At 33.7% G+C, this 21,645-nt stretch overlaps 2 protein-coding genes across 3 annotated transcripts; one reads left to right on the forward strand and one right to left on the reverse strand.

The window, feature by feature from the left end:
• Nucleotides 1-473: 473 nt before the first annotated feature.
• LOC145074709 (QWRF motif-containing protein 2-like) lies at nt 474-4,035 on the forward strand. The gene is made up of 6 exons (XM_079021041.1): nt 474-2,214; nt 2,302-2,421; nt 2,512-2,625; nt 2,691-2,780; nt 2,875-2,982; nt 3,593-4,035. The coding sequence occupies exons 1-6, from the start codon at nt 880-882 to the stop codon at nt 3,656-3,658; spliced, it is 1,833 nt and encodes a 610-aa protein (XP_078877167.1). The 5' UTR covers nt 474-879; the 3' UTR covers nt 3,659-4,035.
• Nucleotides 4,036-4,202: 167 nt separating this feature from the next.
• Nucleotides 4,203-8,959, reverse strand: LOC145074710 (phototropic-responsive NPH3 family protein NPY2-like). 2 transcript variants are annotated; one of them, XM_079021042.1, is made up of 6 exons: nt 8,808-8,959; nt 8,222-8,567; nt 7,925-8,060; nt 7,708-7,777; nt 5,359-6,513; nt 4,203-4,963 (listed from the first exon to the last, which is right to left on the reverse strand). In XM_079021042.1, the coding sequence occupies exons 3-6, from the start codon at nt 7,984-7,986 to the stop codon at nt 4,427-4,429; spliced, it is 1,824 nt and encodes a 607-aa protein (XP_078877168.1). In that variant the 5' UTR covers nt 7,987-8,060; nt 8,222-8,567; nt 8,808-8,959; the 3' UTR covers nt 4,203-4,426. The 2 variants fall into 2 exon arrangements, with proteins under 2 accessions (XP_078877168.1, XP_078877169.1); XM_079021043.1 differs by lacking the exons at nt 8,222-8,567; nt 8,808-8,959 and having other exon boundaries at nt 7,925-8,196.
• Between the last annotated feature and the right edge of the window lie 12,686 nt (nt 8,960-21,645).

The following is a 21,645-nucleotide window of genomic DNA, read 5'->3' on the forward strand; positions in this document are numbered from 1 at the left end:
TATAAATAACTTGACAAAATGTCTTATTATTGAGTCTTCGATTTTTAGATTTCTCGAGCTTTTCTTCATATTTTTTGATCTTCATAACTTTATAGACTCTTAGTCTCTCAAACTTTTCTGTTTCGGACTTGTTATTTTATAACTTTTTTCACTTAAACTAATTTGGTTAGTTTAGTTAATAAACCAACATTAAATGTTGTAATTCGAATGGAAAAATAGATAAATTAAAACTTCACTTAAAAATGTTAAACTTGATGAACAAGTTAAAGTACAAACATTATGAATGTTTGATTTCTAAGAAACATTATAAAGTATAAACTATAAAGAATAAATTAAATAATCAAAATTTTATTTGTGTAAATACAAATTAAATATTATAATTTAAAGGGTAAACGGACAGAGTAGACTCCCATAGTTTTTGTTTTGTTGCAACATTTAAAAGATAATTTAATTTGTTTAGCGTAAGGTTTCTCCAAGATTCACAGATACCAAAACACCCCCTTCCCCCACCCCACTCACCATAACAACTGTTCTTCTTTCTATCCCCACTTTTTTTTTTCCAAATCTCACCACCACTCCCTCTTCTCTCTCCCTCACTGTAACACAGCCAAAAAGCTTCTGCCTTCCCTCTGAATCTTCAATTCCATCACTGTACTATCAATACTACTGTGTGTCTGGTGTTGCAGAACCATCGCCATTGTTGGAAATTTCAAAGAACCATTCGCGGATTTCATGAGTTTATGGTAGTTGTTGATCTTTGTCTTTGCAGGGGTTTGGATTTCTTGAGGATAAATGGGAGTTTGGTGATCTTTTGTTTGGTGTAAATCGACAATGTGAGGTGAGTTTTGAAGATTTTCCATTTGGGTTTTTCATTTTGTGATGATGGTGGCTGCGATTTCTGAAACAACAAACCAATCAAGACCACCGTTGTTACCTTCCGAGAAAGATAATGGAATCATCGGCCCTAATAAACCAACAAGACCTAAATCCAGACAAGTTTCTTCAAGGTACTTATCCCCTTCCCCTTCTCCTTCCCCTTCAACTTCTTCGAATTCCTCGTCGTTACCGACACCCACGCCTTCACGACGCTTCCCATCTCCTCTCGTTTCGAGAAATTCGACTACTCCGGCAGCAAAACGGTCTGTTTCCGCCGACCGGAGGCGATCCACTCGACCGGATCTTAACTTGAAATCCAACAATGCCGGCGGTGCCGGCGAGGTGTCGGCGGCCACTAAACTTTTAGTAACATCCACACGAAGTTTATCCGTTTCCTTTCAAGGCGAAGCGTTTTCATTACCGATTAGCAAAACTAAAGCAACCCCCACTTCCCCTAACTCAACTACTTTCCGAAAGGGTACCCCTGAAAGAAAAAGAACCGGTACCCCTTTAAGAGTCGGAGATCACGCCGAGAATACAAAACCCGGAGATCAACACCGGTGGCCGGCGAGAACTCGTCAATCAAATCAAACCGTTTTATCAAAAAGTTTGAGTTTAGATTGTGGGGTTGAAAAGAGTAACATAATCGGATCTGGGAATGTAATCAGAGCTTTACATCAATCCATGAACATGGATTCCAGAAGGGCATCAGTCGATGGTGTTCATGGTGGGAGATTATCACTGGATTTAGGTAATTCCATACTTTCAAACCCAATTCAACAAAACCCAAATGGGAATTCCTCCGATACCGATAGCGTCTCATCTGGTAGCACATCTGGAATCCAAGAAACAAACCGGAATGGAACCAGAGGGGTAGTTATGTCCGCTAAATTTTGGCAAGAAACAAGTAGTCGAATGAGAAGATTACAAGATTCAAGTAGTGGAACTAGTCCAGGATCAAAACTAGTGACCCCATCAAAATTAGCAAAGAAATTTTCAAACGATGGGCCATTATTATCACCAAGAACAATGGCTTCTTCACCAAATAGAATGAGACCTTCATCACCGAGTAAGTTGATGACATCATCAGTGTCATCATCGCCATGTAGGGGTATGATTAGTCCAAGAAGGAATTCGGTTTCTGGGATTGTTAGTAGTGGATTTGGTGAAACCCCTTCTGTTCTAAGTTTTGCAGTTGATGTTAGAAGAGGGAAAGTTGGTGAAAATCGAATTGTGGATGCACATTTGTTGAGGCTTTTTTATAATCGACAGTTACAATGGCGATTTGTTAATGCTAGGAATGAAGATACATTATTAAAACAAAGATGTGGATCAGAGGTATGATTAAATCTTTGTATTTAAATTTTTGTTTATGTTAAATGTTATGATTCAAAGCAAATATTTGAATCTTTGCTTTGTGTTCAGAAAAATCTATGGAATGCATGGATTACAATCTCTGATTTACGCGATTCAGTCACCAAAAAAAGACATAGATTGCAGTTACTGAAGCAAAAACTTAAGTTAGCCTCCATTCTCAAGGAACAAGTAAGTTTTTTATTTATTTTTATTTAATAAATAATATGGTTTATTTGATAAAACGAAAAACCTTAAAAGTCTTGTTATTTGTAAACATAGATAGCTTTTTTGGAAGATTGGGCTTCTTTAGATAAAGATCATTCAATAGCATTACTTGGAGCAATTGAAGCTTTAAAGGCCAGCACTCTTCGCCTCCCTGTTGGTGGAGCAATAGTACGTGATTTTACCATTTTACCCTTCTCATTTCAAAGTTTGACATTGGTGTTGATTTTTTTCAGGCTGATCTTCAGAGCATGAAAGATGTTATAAGCTCAGCACTTGAAGTGATGCAGACGTTGTGTTTGTCGATATGCTCGCTTTGTGTGAAGGTGATTAAATCTATAAATAGGTTCAAAATATAAGGGCTTTTATGTCATTTTAAAAAATAAAAGATTTCTAAAAAAGGTATTTGAAAATTGTTAGGTGGAGGAAGCGAATTCAATGGTCACTGAGCTTGCAAATGTGTGTGCAAAAGAGCAAGCTTTGCTTAGGATTTGCAAAGGCTTATTGTCGATGTTAGCAGCCCTCAAGGTAAATTACATTTCTGGTCCTTATTTTGACGTTTTGTAGTTATTGTGGTTCATATCTTGTCTAATTTAACAGCCTAGAGATTAAAATTGAAAAAATCAGCATACCACATGGACCAAAGTTGTTCTTTTCGTTTATTTTGGTCCAAGGGCAAAATGGTCTTTTGTAAAAGTTTTAAGAGCTAAGCTGAGGAAACTTGAAAATAATGACCAAATTTGCAAGAGAATTTTTTGTAACAAAAAATAGCAAAAAACAGCTTATACTTAAGGACTAAAATTGTAATGTAGTTACTCTTCTTATTACATTATTGTATCTTCTCTTTTTTCTTTTTAAGAAAATATACTTCTATAACTCTATCAATTATAGCATTGTTCTAATTTTTTTTTATTATTAAGACAGTATACTTATAAATATACTTATTTTAGCATTGTACTTTTTATTGCATTATTGTATTTCCACTTTTTTTCTTCTTAAAACAATCTCCTTTGATAACTCTCCCAATTATGCAATTATGGAAAATTAAACTTATAATCTTTTTCAAAGTACAATTATAAAATTTAACCCTCTTTTTCTTTTATAATAATACTAATAATTTTGTTAACGAATCCAACAGGTGAAAGATTGTAGTTTGAGAACGCATATGTTACAAACAAAGTGTGTGAAGAAATCACATTTGTAGAATTGATCTTTTAATTCAAGAAATTGCTAACATTACATCAAGTGAAGAATGGAGTTTCCGAAGGTAATAAAGTAAAGTAGATGACTTTTTGGCTTGTGGCTTTCGGGTTTTCTTTTTTTCTTTTTTTGTTTGGGGAATTTGATGTGTATTTTCTTGAGATTTGCAAGTGAAAGAAAATGTAGTTTGTTTCTAACTAATGTAGTTTTTTTTTTACACTCTAATGTATATATATAGGGATATGTAATTTCACTTATTTAATTCTCTCATGTAATATGGTAAAGTTTGAACATTGAGCATTAAGAGCCTTTAGTGCTTTTTGGGTTGTGCTTTGCTGCAATTTAATGGTACCATTTTTGAAGCTACCACCATTAATGAAACACAGACTACTTATCTAAGAGAATTTTGATTTCAGTCGAATTCATCAATTTCTAGGTTCTTATCCAATTCGTCTAAATTGATTACATAATTTGATAATACACCAAAAGACTATTACATGCTTTGTATCTTTCTTTTTGCTCACAAATGTAAAGATGTCCGCTAAGTGTTTGATGAAATGCTTAATCCTCCTAAGATAGAATATGGTCACGAGGGTTTTTAACCCCATTTGTCTAAATTGATTACATAATTTGATAATAAACCCCCCCAAAGCCCAAAAGACTACTACATTTTGATTTTCCTGTATTTAATACTACATACATGCTTGAAGTTCTTGTTGCTCAAAAGTATAAAAGATGCCCACCATGTGTTTGATAAAATGCCAAATCCATCTTAAGACACTAAATATCTCCCTTTTCTTGAAGGGGTTGACTTAGAATCATCAGGATTAGCAGAACCAAGACTCTCAGATGAATCAGACCCACTATTCTCCTTAATTCCACCTTTACTTGACCAAATCTTTGAGAGTAATTTCTTAGTTGAAAGCAGCCCTTTGACTCTAGGAACCGAAGCTTTATCCGATACAGTATTCTTATGGCCATGGTGGCTCATTCTTAAGGCTGCAAGTTCCTCCTTCAACGCCTTGAGTTCTTCAGCTGTTGCAACACCATCCCAATCATCTTCTTGATTTGTTGCAGGTCTTCCATGGGAGGAAACATTGAGAGCTTTTATTGATTTAGGAAGATCCGGAGTGCTGCTGCCTGATGAGGTGGCGGCTCGAGCTTGCTCGAAGAAAAGGACTTGAACTGTGACACGTAACGGAAGCCGCTCGTTTTGAACCGCGTGCATACATGCATCTACCGAAAGCTTCTTGCAATCCATTAATTTGCATATTCTCTTTCTTTCACTCTTAGTGATCCCTTGATGTGTCTGCATAACATGACACTATTAGTACTCAGTAGCATCATGTGAGACGTAAATCTAAGTATACTTCTGGCATAACAATGCCTAAAAAGAGCTTAATCCACATTAGAATTAAAATTTCTAACGGATTAAGTTCCTTTTATAGCCAATGGGCCCTTATGTAAGGACCCACTGGCCAAGAGGAGCCCTAATTCATAGTGGAATTAAATCTCCAACACTAAGATACACTAAGATGTAAATCAAGTATACAACTAGGTGGCTGAGGCCTATTCCACATTGGAATTAGAATTCCAACATTGAGGTGCTAAGACTTTTGTGCAAGTAAAATATATCCTAGAACAAATTGTACAAATTCTAATGCATAGATTACAAATTGAAAGAAGAGGGATCAATTTTTTTACCTTGAGATACATATCAATGGCGCGATACAACCCATCGTGAGAAGGTCTAGAGAAACCATTCACCATCTCTGCAAGATCAACAAACATCCCTAAAGGCAAATTCGGATCTTTTGATATTTCAGTCAAATAAGAGTCAACCAATTTAACCACCATCAACTTTGAAGCTTCCGATAAAATCCCTCCCATTTCTTGACCTTCATCTTCAAATTCACCATTATGATCTTGAACAATAAACTCTTTAACTATTTCTTGAACTATATTCACATCATAAATCATACTTTCGGATTCGCCTTCTTTCATTTTAATCAAAAGATCTTCAACACTCGCCTCCTCTAGTTGTTGACCAATCCGTTTGACCAATTCCCTTTTCGCCATTTCACCCGAATCAACCACAATCGCCATTTTCAACAATTTTACCAAAAAACCACACGAAACACTCCCTTTTTCGGATGGCAATAACCAAGAAATAATCTCAATAACAGACCGAGCTTTTATAACATCATTTTCATGTACAACACCATGATTAAAACCCGGTAATCTTCTTAAAGCAAACGCTTTTAACCCTTCACCAATCACTTCATTACATATCAAACCCTTATTTTTTATACTCACAAGAACCCGTTTATATAAACCGATTTCCAACTCAGCCAAATCCTCAACCCACCAATCTTTCGGAACCATTCGCGTTCTAACCCCGAATTCGTTCGCGTTTTCTTCCGGAAGCTTCTTACGGTTATAAGTATACGACCAGTCAACCTTTGACAGATCAACCAAAGCCTTGGAGGCTATGGAGTTGATGCAAAGGTTGACTAGTTTTGGTTCTTCTGACAATGATGTCATGTTTTTAGTGGTTTGAAGTACTATGATTGAATCTTTCCAACTTCTAAAGATACTTGTGTTGAGGAAAACACTTAGTTTGTATACGAGGTTTCCTTTTTCAATTGTTTCGTGCATTTCGAGGTAATCGGCTGCACAATATGTGGAGATAACATTGTACGCGTTTAAGGTAACCGTCATACCATAACAGAATTTGGCGCATATTTCAAATGCAGTGGGCCCCCCTGGAATTTCATTAATGTCGATTTCCCCCCCTTCACCTTCGGTTGTGCCTCTGATTAGTTTTTGTAAGCGACCACTTTTTGATAAAAGGGGGAACTGAAAATGAAAATGGAAATCAATGTTATGGAATGTACAAAAAAATGTGATTTTGTAATCTTTTTCTTGATAGCAATGAATTTTGATTCTGTTGCGAAAATATTCATGTAGTTGTAAATTTTTGAAAAATGTAAAATTACATAAAAGGACATAAAACTTAAAACTGAAGCATTGAAGCAAAAAGCTGAATCTCTTAAAACTTGCTTGAAATAACTTTTGGATTATGATATTTTTGTTTTAAAATAGAAGATTTAAGTTTCTAATCCCAAACAAAGTTCTTTTCTTTAATTTTAAATTTTTTTAAAGTTAAAAGTTAAAATCTTCTAAAAGCTCTTAAAAACCAAACACAAGTACCAATTTCTTGTACCAAAAAATTAATACGTTGATACAAGATTGTTATATGATATTAAATGTAAAACCATCACCAACTAATTACCCAATTTCCAGCACCAAAATTAGTGTGATTTTTTGTGCAAAACAATTGAAACCGTTATATACTATTTTTAGCATAAAAAATAATAATATTTTTTTTCTGACTAAAATAGATTAAAAAAAGCCCTTATGTTTATTGGATTTTTACAAATTTGAATTTTTTTATTATTATAAAATCTCACATCTTCTTAGTTGCGTTTTATCATTAGATTACAAGTATTATAATACGGGAAAATATCATGAATAGCCACCAATAACATTATATATGCTTTTTAAGTCACTAAAAAACAAATAATGTTATTGGTAGTCATCTTATGACCTTTTCCTATAATATATGGTTTATTAAGATAAGCTTTGTTTTTCTTTAATGTTAGAAAGCATTAAATTTTAATGAGTTTGATACATGAAAATAAAATTTAATATATATCATAAATTAATAGCATTTAACATTATTATATAACTTTATAAATAATAAATATTACATATAAACTATAATTACATGTATAATAAAATCTGAATATATAAAACTCAAAAGTTATAACATGATATAACTATATAATATAACATCATGCTTAGGGTTTTCAGTTCCCAACAAAACGGCATCGTATTGAAGATGCCCAGAGGACTATAGCTAGTAGCTACAGATTCATGTTCTAAGCTAAAGATAGATTCATTAATTCTAGATAAAAGTTGATATTACTTTCGTACATTAAAATATGTTTTCATTTAATATTAATATCTTTGTAGATCAGCATAGCATACCTTATGTAGATAGAACTTTGAATCTCCTACGTTGATGATGACGTCAGTTTCCAACTCCGAAGTCACATACCTAACAAACCATAGGTATTCAATTCGTTACTCATAAGTCATAATCAATCACATAAACATAAAGAAAAGGGCCCATTTGTACTTTGTAGTTTGAATCAATTATCAAACAATTAATATGAAATACATCTGAAATGCAATGAAAATTTACCAGACATTATCGCCATCTTTCTGAAACAAATCAGGTTTTGATCCAAGTTTCATGAACTTCATCTTCAACACCTTCTATAATCCACTTGTGTTCATCTAGCTTGTGAGTAAGTTGTTTTGATGAATATATTTTGTGGCTTTTGTTCAAAGAGAAAGAAATGAGATCTCAGAAATGGGTATTTGAATATATACTTCTTGATATAAGAATCTTTGACACTGTGTCAAAAATAAAAGATCTAGAGAGAGAGAGAGAGAGAGAGAGAGAGAGAGAGAGAGAGAGAAAAGAAAATGGTGATACCTTTTAAATTGTTGTTAATAAGTTGAAGATGAAGAAGAAGAAGAAAGAGAGAGATACAATGTGTCGTAGTTCAGCGGCAAACCCCACGGAGTCCGGGCAACCCGGTCAGCGTAGGAGACATGCCCAACAGTAACACACACTCTTCCACACTAAATTATTCTTTCTCTCTCTAGAAATATCAGTAGAGAGAGAAACAAGGACACCCAACAAGCACAAATCTGACTCAACCTCTTTATTTTCTTTGATTAATTAAAAATATGATGAAATAAAAATAAAATCTTGAAGGTTCGGTTTGAGATTAAAGAAATAAAGTAGTAAAATGTTTTCAAGTGAAGATGGGGAAAACCTGCAAAATGGAAAGAACAGATATCAAATAACGATCAAAACTGTAGACAAACAGCATCTTTTCCTCTGTTATTTTTTTTTTCTTGCAAAAAGATAACATAAAATAAGAGAAAAACATAATTAGTTAGCAAGAAAATCCATTTGAAATCTTGAAACTTCGTAAACAGAATCAAATTCCAAATCTTGCATGTAACCCACTTGAAATTGCGACTCGAGAAACAAAACCCATCATTTTTTTTACCTTTTTTTAGTTGCATGAATTTGTATTGAGTGTGTTTAGAGAGAGAGAGATGTGTATATATAATCGCACACAGAAACACATGTAAATAGGTGTGGATATCGGTGAAAAAGGGTAAAAATGACAAAACTGATACGAAAATGGACCCATCGAGAAATGAAACCAGATAACACAGGGAACAACAAAAGGATGCAAGAAAGACAACCCCCTAACGAAAAGACGAAAACACCCCTTGATAAAAGACAAGTTGTTTTCGAATATTAAGAACACAAATCCAATATTACACCGATAACCAATTTCTCTACCTGCTTTAGTGTTTGTCCAATTTCGTAAAGATCACCCCAAACACACAAGATCACAAGAACCATCTTTCAAGTAGGAAAAAAGATAGAATCTTTCCCTTTTAAATGGGTGTTTACATCAATTAAAGATTAATTTTTTTTATATATATATAAAGCTTAAAAAGAAATGGAAATGAAAGCTTTTACCTTTGAGTTGTTCATTGAATGAAGTTTTGGTGGTATTTTTGCAGAGTTCGAGAAGAGGGAAATGTAGTTATTTAGATGAAGATTGCACGCCAGTGCTGACAATCAGCTTTTTTGCTCATTCTTTAAGGTTAAACATCATAACTTGTAAAATGAAAGTAACAGTACTATATCGTATGGTTGGAATTGTATTTTAATTCGGATTATAAATGTGAAGAAGCAAAACCTTGGGGTAAAACCTTAATTTAATTGCTTGAACTTTGAAGTTGATATAGGGTCCTCAATATCATAACCTAATTTCATTTTCATGTTAATTACTTTTCTTTAACATTATTTATCGGTGAATTTGTTTTTTATGTTCAAAAAATATCATTATAACCGATTATTAGGCTAGCATGAACGATACTACACTTGTGCACAACCACCTTAGCATTTTGTCTCACATCACTTCCACATAAGTTTTGCCATACACCATCTTCATTGTCATTTAGGTGGGGTGGGTTGACCTACTATCTTCTACTTGGAGAAAACTACGTAACTAATATTATTTGATTGATTCGTGAATTAAGTTACTAATATAAGTGAATGACAAGCCACGTGAACACCTCATTAATGATTGGTCTACGTAGGATGACATGAGCAAAACCTGAATAAACCAATCATAAGGACAAATGTGTACAAAAAATATTAAAGATTAAATGTATACAAACTGAAAATTATATTACTCTATAGAATTATATTACTCTACGTAGGATGTTGTAAGCAAAAACCTACAGAAACCGTGATGGGTTTTGGTCATAAGAACATCCTATGTGCTCATACAAACCCTAATGCTTGGATCTAGGTTTCTCTATTGTACATGCAAGTTATCCAAGACTATAAACCCTAGATCTAGCATATGATAATCAATATAACATATAATTAGGGTTTATATCATACCTTGATTGTTATGTAGCAATAACAATCCCAAATCCTTCTTGTATTGACTTTAGAAAGCTTAGAGTCACAAATGTCACTCCTCTAATGGTTCACAAACACCAAGAGCAAGAGGATGAAGAGGAGAGAGGAAGGAGGCTGCCCAAAACGTGTACTAACCCTAGAAGAGAAGTTCCCCATGTTTTTGAGCCTTAAGGGTTCTATATATAGTGAGGCTATTAGGGTTATCTAACAAGGAAACCCTAATTTGGATGCTTAAGCCCTAAGCAACCCATGTACCCCTTTCCTTAAGGCCTTGGACGATTTCTTATGGGTTTTCCCATAGAATTCGTCCACTCCTTAATATAAGGCAATCCATAGCCCAAATTGCAATTATCTTTTAATTACAATTCCAGTCCCTTAAGTTTAATTAATCTCTTTTAGTCACAAAACTAATTACCAATTAATTATTGACTAATATTAATTAAACAATATGATTTCTCCTTTAATATATTATTCTCATAATATATTAATAAATCATATTTAATCCTTTCTCTCCATAATTCATCCTATCAAGTTGCTTTGGTGAAGGCAACCCAAAAGAACCATGCACCATCGGGTCAAGTACATACCAAAATAGTTATGAACTTAGACACTAATCCAACAGTCTCCCACTTGGATAAGTCTAATAACTATTATGCGTATAACTTCAGATCTTGATCTGCAATCGTAGCTTTCCAAAGCCGCTGTCGACTCTGATCCTATCAGATACGCGTGTCCTTTAGATAAGGGATCATATATTCATCCATTCTAGATATCGTATAAGACATGATTTCTAATCATTCTCTTTGTACTATTTCTCGACTTCCGATTTATGACGACTGACTAATTGAACAAATCAAATTAGCCCTAGCCCGGCCGAGCATTTACGTTTGTCATCATTAAATCATCGAGGGGCCCAAAGATATCGCTTTTATCCTACTTCGGATAAAAGGAACGGATAAACTTTGATACAATGCTTGCTTGCACTCACTCACCGAATTACACACAACAATATGTTTTATAACACCAAGTTACTAGTGCGTTTACATATTATCAATGTGCAACCTATTTGCAAGATACAACTCACACATCTCGGTTTCAAGAATATAAGATGTTATCGTCTCACCAATCACTCGTGATACAATCAATGGAGTGATCCAAGTGAGCGTGGGTTTAATCCAATGCTCAAATCATATTCATAAGCACTCGTCAACGTCGCAACAAACATTTGCTTATGTCTAATACCTTTTAGACAATCCACACACCAATTCACGACAGTCTTCATTCATACCTACTTCCAACATATGAACGACTGTGGCCCGTTCGAATAATTTGACTGTTCTAAACCAATTAAATTATTCAGGAAGTCAAAACATGCAAAGTAAAACACAAGAATAATACTAATCCCATATGGCCTCAAACCTCTGAGCATAAAAAAAACACCTTTTATTTATCACCATATCGATTACTCATTATTTGTTGTTTCGGGTAATCAACTTCTTACTTGAATTATTACACTTGTCCCATGCTCCGAGCATGCACACAATGTTTACCTATGGTTTTTACTTTGTGAAATAGATCAAATGAACACATTTCCAATCATACTCATTTCCCAACTCCAAATCCTTTTTCATAAATGAAAAGAATATCAAATTCTTGCCACTTATGGAATATGCTAGATTCTAACTTTTTATGCAATGATCCTTTCGTAATGTCATAGCACAAAAGTCACAAAGACTATTGCCAATGAAATTACAAAGTCCTCTATCGGAAATTGTTACAATACAATTCCTTAGATATGATGTCTCTCACTCAAAGTACATTCCTTTGAACATCCTTTTGCATAAAAGTTTCTAATCTAGACATAGATTTTCAATATTCAATTCCCAATATGGACACGTTTCCATATTTTCCATATGACAACTCATTTTTAATAGAATCTTATCTATTCATAATAATGTCGATATGGTCCATTCAATACTATACTCACAAGCGACCAATCCTCGGCGAACTTTAGATTGTCCTTTGATAGTTGTTTAATTATCTTAGTCAAAACCGATTCTTGTTCTTTTTCCCTCTAAATGCGCTAGACATTTGGAAATTTTTAGAATGGTCTAATATTACAGCATTTGCAATTAATCCTATACCCGAAGCATATGGGACACGATGCATAATGTCTTACATAAATATTTGATACTTTATCAATCTTTTGCCACAATATTTTAATGTGCTATGTTCTCAAAATTCGAATTGTGAAGAGGAATGCCGTAATCATAATCGAAATTTGAGAACAAACTATGTTTCCTTGACTAAATTATTAACATTCCACAACATAAGCCTTTAGATTTGAAATGAAGCATAATATTCTCTCCCTTAATTATAGCAAAACAACTTTACAACTCTTGCGACTTTGCAAAGTATAACTCTTGTTTTCTACAATTAATATTGCTAACTTGCAATACTTGCCATAATCATACAATCATAACATTTATGCTCCCACTATCATGATGATTATTATAAACATAACGCTTATGCTCCCACTAGCTTTGACATGCATTCAGAAACCAGCTTAACTTCTAGAAAATCAATACTTATTGAATTTCTTAAGTTCATGTTTCTAATACTTAATGCTTTGATAATCCTTTATCTAAGCTCATACACCTTTCCTTTAGATAGCTCATATGTGTGTCTAAACAATTCAGACTAATTGCCAAGCCTCATAATTCGAATCATGGAAAGGGATACCGTAAACATAATCGAATTTGAGGATACAATTTTCACAATCACTATCTTCTTAAAATCTATCTTAGTGAAAGCATTTCCTCACAGTCATTTTCATGAAGGAGGGAATCTTATGACACTTAGATTTTAATGGTGTATACGTTCCTATCCATGTGAATTTGTTAAAACCAAAGTTAACGACAAATTCAAACTCATATGGACCGAACTTTCTTAATCTTGATTTCTTGCCTTATGGTAGCACAGCTGCCCACCATGTCTTCCAAGTAGTCAAGCAGCTCACCCTTTCCTATCAATGTACTTTTCATTGATCAAGGTCCTTGCCTTTTATGCATTCAAATGAGAACTCATGGAACTCACATGCATAATTAACTCAATTGGAGTGGCTCAGAAACAAAATAGAGTCAACACGATAGGTTGCAAACCTAAACTCGTGTGCTAGTGTTGATGATAAGGTTTATTTTGATTTGTTTTTTGAAACTTTTCAAGACCATTAAGACTCCCACTGACTCCTTGACATATAAGATTCTCTTGTCAATAAACATTTCTTGACAAACAAATATTTAAGAGTTAGTGTAGTTTTTATCAAAACACTTCATAAATTGGTCCTAGTTGGTCTTTGTCTTATCCAAGACATCACAACTTTCCACATTTGATGAATGTTATAAACCTTCTTAATACTTTTTCACTCAATGTCACAATCTTAACTCTAAGACTTGTTTTGGAACGAAGTATGATTGACTTCTTGATTTAACCATTTCTTCAATTCTTGATTCCTCTTCTTAGCATACAATTGCACTAAGACTCACTTAGAGGATCAATTAAGATATGGTTCTTAATCATTAAGACCTATCATAAAACATAAAGGGTGCTCTCCTTCTTCTTAGAATGGAGAAACTTTTATCTTTCTGCCTACTTGATTCTTCTTATTCGTTTTGCTATTGATTTAAACTTTTTCAATCAATTCAGGACTACACTTAATCTTATAAGTATAATCATATTTACTAAACCTTTAGTAAATTGTGACGAATATCTTTGTTACTCTTATGGTGGACTTGATCAACACACAACTTGTGTACTTGATCTCCTAGTCCTTCACTTGACTCTTTGTCAATGAATTAGTCTAATTTCCAAATATGAAATTTCTCATTCATCGTGCAACCAAGTTGCATGATTCCAAATTTCTGTCCAATTGAAACTTGGGCGATGAGAAACTTTCCCTATTTGGTAAATTCTCGACATTTTCATAAATAAGAATCATATCCATTCGTTGTAGAAATATGCAAACATCAATTTTCATAACGATTTCATTGCAAGGAAATAAACAAATAAATAAATAAGTCAAACCAAAATTTATTTTATTTATAAAAGCAGCGGAAAACATTTGTCCTTACAATACAAAATCCATTGAAAACTATGTAGTCAAATATTCCTAACAATTCTATCATAACTATCTAAGCTCAAAATCTAATCTTCAAGTCCATGCGATCGAGCTCCATTTCTTTGTGATTAGACTCGTCTTGCTCTTTCCTCAAGCTTCCTTTCTTTTCACCGATCCTGCAAAACATGCAAATGCAATCTTATCACATCATGTATTAAGAATCAACGAATAGGAACTTAATGGAGTTAGATAGTGGATTTTACCTGATGCACAACCATACTCTTTGACTCTCCCATCTTCTGGAATCTTCAGGCTCTTAGGGCAGACTTCTATCCAACGCCCTTTCTCTTGGCAGCAAACGCAGGTCGGTTCTCCTAGAACGTCCTCGGAAGCATGGTTGGTTGACTTTCCCAACAAATACACTCCATTGCTTTGCCAAATCATTTCTGATTCAGCAGCAATGAGCATGTAAGTTAGGTCAATGAGGTTATCGTCATGATCCATCATATAATACTTTCTTTTGAACTCATTATATGATTCAGGAAGTGACTGCAGAACCCAGTTCACAGCCAACTTATCGGGGAATGACACACCCAACATAATCAACTTATCGATGTATGATTTCATTCCTAGAACGTGGGCACACACGGATTTACCATCTTCATGTTTCATTTCCAATAGGGCTTTAGTGACATTGAACCTTTCAATTCTTCAATCTTGTGGGTTAGGGAGAACAATTGGAGGAGGAGGAGGAAGTGAAGCATGATTTCTTGTTCCTCGATCGAATCGTGGAATATCATCTTCATGTGGAATGCTTGTTCCACGGGATTTGGGAAGACCATAGTTGTCGAACTTTGACATCTACAAAATGGGAGAAACAAATTCAAGTTAGTTGATTGGTTGAGTCCTTAGTAAATCACCCAAAGGAGATACTAAGGCTAGGACCCAACACAATATTCTACAACTCGGGAGAGGGATGACGTAACTCAAATTGAAGAACATTTGAAGGTAAGTGAATGACGATTCACTAATTTCCACCATGAAAAACGAAAAAGAAATTTAAGTTTTAAATCTATGAAAACTCCTAGATCCTATGAGATTCATTGAACATTTCAATGGCATGTTTAAATCTCGATATGCCCCTCTTGTTTGTGACTGGGATGCCGAGGATCACAAAGCGGGTGTGAATAACCATGCAAACTACATGGTGCCCCCACATGTTACAGTCACCTATTCGATGTGCCGGTAAACCACACACGCTCCACCGAACTATGACAAACATTGAGTCACCCTTTGCTACCTTTGCTTAGAACCATTTAGTGTGCCGGTAAACCACACACGCTCCGCTAACGTCTTCGCAAGGGCACAAAGTGTAATTTCATGGAATTGCATCAATTCAGTTTTGCCTAAGTAACTAAGATTGGGAATTTGAAAACATTTATTTACTTTTGTACTTCAATATACTTATAATGGAAGGTTTCGTCCTATCCTACCCGTTCGACTAATGACCCTCCACTAGTCAAGAGTGCGGTGGGTAAGAGTGGATACCCATTCAATCGCTATTTTATAGGCAATTTCCTTAAACACCCCTTATAGACCAGCTTCGTGAATGAGGCCTACTAACGGTAAGACTGACTTTTACTCATACATATATATAATGTTAGACTTTTAATGTTATATATAGTATAGGGTGTATTTTACACTTTTAAAATACTAGGTGGTCAAATTTAATAATTATACATTTAATTCAATTAAATTGTAAGCCAAAACTTTTATGGATTTATTAAACCTCTTTTAATTATACATAATTAATTAATAAAACCATAAGGGTGTGATTTGAACTTTTCAAAACAATACTAGGGTTTTAGAATTTAACATTCCTAATTAAACCTTTAATCAACTTTTAAATTCCAAAACTTGAGGACAAGTTTTGAAACATTTCAAAACATTAGGGTTTAGAATTTAAATATACATCAAAATTAAACTTTTAATCAAAATTTAAATTCCAAAACTTGAGGGCAAGTTTTGAAACCTTTTCAAAACATTAGGGTTTCAACTATTTAAATTTCAAAACTAAACTTTTGAGTTCAAATTTAGACTATAAAACCTAAGGGGGAAATATGAAATTTTTCATAACACAAGGATCAAATAACAAATAATCTTAATTAACATTTAATCACATAATTATCCATATTTGATTTATTTAATGATTTCTTGCAGAACAATTTACCAATTTAATCAAAATAATTAATCAATTATCACATAAGAAAACAAATATTTTATAATTGATAAATATCGTCAATTAGATCAAGAATATAGTCATATATATCGTAAAATCGGATTTATATTGATCTAATATGAGAAAGGCAAATATCTCAAAGATAAACAGCAAGAAATCCCGAAAATAGCTCCATCTGACGCTCGAACTCACCGAGTACCCCCATGGACTCGCCGCGTAGGGGCAACTCGCCGAGTCCACAGTGGGACTCGCCGAGTCTATCATGCAGAACCACAAAAATCGAATTTTTTCAACATACAAGGCATCAATACAATAGAAACCAATCTAGTCTCTGATACCACTGATGGGTTTTGGTCATATGAACATCCTATGTGCTCATACAAACCCTAATGCTTGGATCTAGGTTTCTCTATTGTACATGCAAGTTATCCAAGACTATAAACCCTAGATCCAACATATGATAATCAATATAACATATAATTAGGGTTTATATCATACCTTGATTGTTATGTAGCAATAACAATCCCAAATCCTTCTTGTATTGACTTTAGAAAGCTTAGAGTCACAAATGTCACTCCTCTAATGGTTCACAAACACCAAGAGCAAGAGGATGAAGATGAGAGAGGAAGGAGGCTGCCCAAAACGTTTACTAACCCTAGAAGAGAAGTTCCCCATGTTTTTGAGCCTTAAGGGTTCTATATATAGTGAGGCTATTAGGGTTATCTAACAAGGAAACCCTAATTTGGATGCTTAAGCCCTAAGCAACCCATGGACCCCTTTCCTTAAGGCCTTGGACGATTTCTTATGGGTTTTCCCATATAATTCATCCACTCCTTAATATAAGGCAATCCATAGCCCAAATTGCAATTATCTTATAATTACAATTCCAGTCCCTTAAGTTTAATTAATCTCTTTTAGTCACAAAACTAACTACCAATTAATTATTGACTAATATTAATTAAACAATATGATTTCTCCTTTAATATATTATTCTCATAATATATTAATAAATCATATTTAATCATTTCTCTCCATAATTCATCCTATCAAGTTGCTTTGGTGAAGGCAACCCAAAAGGACCATGCACCATCGGGTCAAGTACATACCGAAATTGTTATGGACTTAGACACTAATCCAACAAACCGGTCATAAGGACAAAATGTGTACAAAAATATTAAGGAGTAAATGTATACAAAAAATATTTGACCGATTCGTGAATTAAGTTACTGATATAAGTGAATGACGAACTACGTATGAAGACACCTCGTTAATGATTGTCATACGTAGGATGTCATGAGCAAAACCTGAATAAACCGATCATAATGACAAAATGTGTACAAAAATATTAAAGACTAAATATATACAAACTGGAAATTATATTACTCTATTAAGTCATTTTTCCGATTTAAACTGTAATACCGGTTATAAAGACTAAATATAGATAAAATAACAAGTTAAATGGTCAAATGTGGATAAAAAAAATTCAATGACTAAATATATACAAAATGAAAAATACATTACCATATTAAGTCATTTTCCTTTTTTTACTTAGACATCTAAATTTTATAAAAATTAATATTTCATTAATTGAATGAAAATTACACCACTTAAAACAAAGGAAAAACATAATGAAATATTTAAAACATGACTTAAAACCTACATATCTTAGAGATTATATTTCTTCGTAATTTCCGCATTCACCTTCTCTGCAATTCGATGTTCATTCTTGGACAAATAAGAAACATCTTTCAATAAGAGTTAAAATCGGAAGTCATTTCTTTTTCTTGTGCAATCTTCAACAATTTTTTAAATATTTCTATTTAACTCGTTGAACCCCAATTTCATATCATCACTTTGCTTGAACCACCTTTGACGCCTTTTTTCTTGATCTCTTCCTAGGACGTATAATGTAACACCTATTTTTCAAAACAAGTATTACTATGCAAAAATAGACAGATATTAATGGAAGAAAGTGATAGTTCACTCGGATACGATTCTGTGGATATAAAATTTATTGAAATCGAAGTTTGCATAAGAAAATTATGGTCGTTTGAAATTGAGATACAAGTACGTTACTATTCTAAAGAAGTCAACAAAAGTCAAAGTCAAACAGTCAATAGCGACTCTTGGCAATGCAACCCAGTCATCATTGCAACGAGGAGATGAAGTGAGTCATCAAGGTATGTGGTGACCGTACGAGACATGTGGTAATATCCAAGATACACATCAAATTCTCAGAGTAACGTATAATTGCGACGTGACCACATGCTTGTCGTGACACGGTGGCCATACATATAAATAGATGTTATGTGTGTACGTTGTTTGGTTTTTTGGCACATGTAGTCGGGGGGGGGGGGGGGGGTTCTCGAGAGGTGTTTCTAGAGACTTATAACCGAAGATTTATACTAGTGTACAAAGGTATGATGGTTAAGCCACAAGATGAGTCAGTGTACTTTTATCTTGTTATTACATAATTATATTTGCGTAGTATTTTGTAATAGATTGTTAGACCCCGAGTGTGCTACATGATCTCTTAATATTGTACTATTATGAACCCGATGATTAGTTAAATGTTAATCTGATTGATATGGGTTATATATCCTAGTTTATCGATATTTTTGATTGGGTTAACGACTTATGGGGGTTAACTTATTAAATGATTGTATTTGGAAACTTAACTAGTTTTGTGACAAATGGTTACCGAGTCTAGATAGTGATTATGTAATTGATCACGATGGTCGATATATTGATGAGTTAGAAAAGTTCTAATGAACTTGATATATTGTCCAAATAGGTCTGGACAGTGATGAAATGGGAAAGCAACGTAAGGCTGGAGGCCATAATGAAAGTTAGTCTTCACTAACTAACTAGGTGGGTAAACACATTTATTTTCTGAATATATGTTTATAATTGTATTCCGTTAATCTCGTGATAAATATAGTATTATGATTATTGGATTAGAACCTATAAGCTTGGGAATGGTTGGGAGTTGTGGCGAATTGGTATGATTAACATTATAATAGGTTATTGTTATGTGAAATAATGAGATGGATGATTTGCAATATAAATAAGTTATATAGATTAAATAATTGATCTAGTTGTGTTTGTTGGATTAGGTGTCTAAGCCAATAACTAAATTAGTATAATCTTAAATTATTAACAAAGTCCTTTTGGGTTGCCCTCAAACCTAGTAATAGACTGGAATGCTTTTTGGAGAGAGAGAGAGAGAGAGAGAGATACTAATTTATTAGTTTATTATGTGATTAATAATTTAATTAGAAATCAAATAAATAATTTATTAATATATTATGAGAATAATATATTACTTAGAAATAATATAATTTAATTAAGAATTAATCAGAAATTAATTGGATTAATTATAAGTGGAAGGACTAAAGGTGATAATGTTTAAATGTTGAAAAGTTACCAATTCTATAACCTCCCTAGGAGAGAGGACGAAATTCTAGATGGTTATAGGGTTTCTATAGCTTTTCTTAGGCTCTAAGGAAACTTGGATGCCTTAGGGGTAAATCAAAATGGATAAAGTTTATCCAAGGAAACTTGTCTTATCCTTGCTCCTCTAGTCACCTACATAAATCCTCCTAAGGGTTCATATTTTCGGCCATCCTTATTCCTAAGAGAAAACCGAAAATCCTTCCTCTCCTCCTTTCTTCACTTTAGCCTCTAATTTGCTAGGGTTTGGGTGTGAACCGTTAGAGACACGAGATTTCTGGTGCTTGCTTTCTAAAGCTAAATCAAGAAGGGATCGTTATTTATTTACTATAATAAACAAAAGGTATGTAATTTCTATAACCCTTTGTTATTTTCGAAAATAGCATTATAGTTCTAGGGTTCTCGATATTCAATAATTGTTTGCAAATAATAGTGAGAACATAGATCCTTTAGGGTGCATGTGAACTTAGGGTCTAGGTTTTTCCACCAAAAATAGATTTTTTGTAACATATAAAACCCATCAGTGTTGGTTATGACTAGTAGAATATTGGTAAGGCCATTTATGGCTACGAGAAATGAAGAATTTATATAGTGGAATACTATGGTGGAATGTATACAAATATTTTGGTTAACAAAATTATATATCTGTTGTATAGTAAGATGTTGGTGTACCGTTAATGTACAAATATATGCTAAAGTAATGTAGTCTTGTTAGTCATTAGGCAGTGTGGTGAGGTTGTATATCTTTGACAGAATCATGACAAGAGAGGTATTGTACTATGAGTCTATAGGCCTGGAACTAATGGCAGTCTAGGTGATTATAATACCATTATTTGAATAATACAATTCAGCGATGGACCTGGTATCTGTAACACTATACTTGTTGATAATTATTAGAAAGAGATGGTAGTTTGGGTGACTGTAATACCACTATTTGGAGAATACGAGGTAATGGCGGACTTGGTGTTTGTAATGCTATACTCATAGGTTGTTAAGAAAGAATAAGTGGTATGCTTGGTGATGTAACATCATTGTCTTAGAATCAGTTATTAGTGGTATGCTTAGTGTTGTAAATACCATTGCGTCATCTAGGGTACATGTAATGGTTGTAGTGGTATGCTCAGTGTTGTAATACGACTATATTGGGACCAATTATTAATGGTGGTATTGGTGACCATATTATCGTTGTATTGGGGTTAGTTATTAGTGGTGTCTTAGTGACTGTAACACCACAATATTGAGATCGGTTATTGATATGTGTATTTTTATATATATTTTTATACATTATAGCTTAATATTTTAGCCTTTATTATTCTCTTTTAGAACTAAAAGATAATTATAATGCTTTGAATTATGATTTGCAGCTATTAGTTGTCGATAGAGCGGAAAAGAAAAGACTGGAGCGGAAATTGGACTTAGAAGCTAAAAGAACAAAAATTGATGAAAACTGCTATTATGCCCAGTGTAGATAAGGTTACACCCAGCGTACTGGGTGTTTATCCAGACTTCCCAATCGCGATGGACTTCTAGCTACGCCCAACGTAAACCGACTTACGCCCAGCGTACGTAAGTCGGTCCCAAAGGTTA

The sequence above is a fragment of the Lactuca serriola genome, chromosome 9, assembly GCF_051521515.1.
Source record: "Lactuca serriola cultivar US96UC23 chromosome 9, Lser_US96UC23_V15, whole genome shotgun sequence".
NCBI lineage: Eukaryota > Viridiplantae > Streptophyta > Magnoliopsida > Asterales > Asteraceae > Lactuca > Lactuca serriola.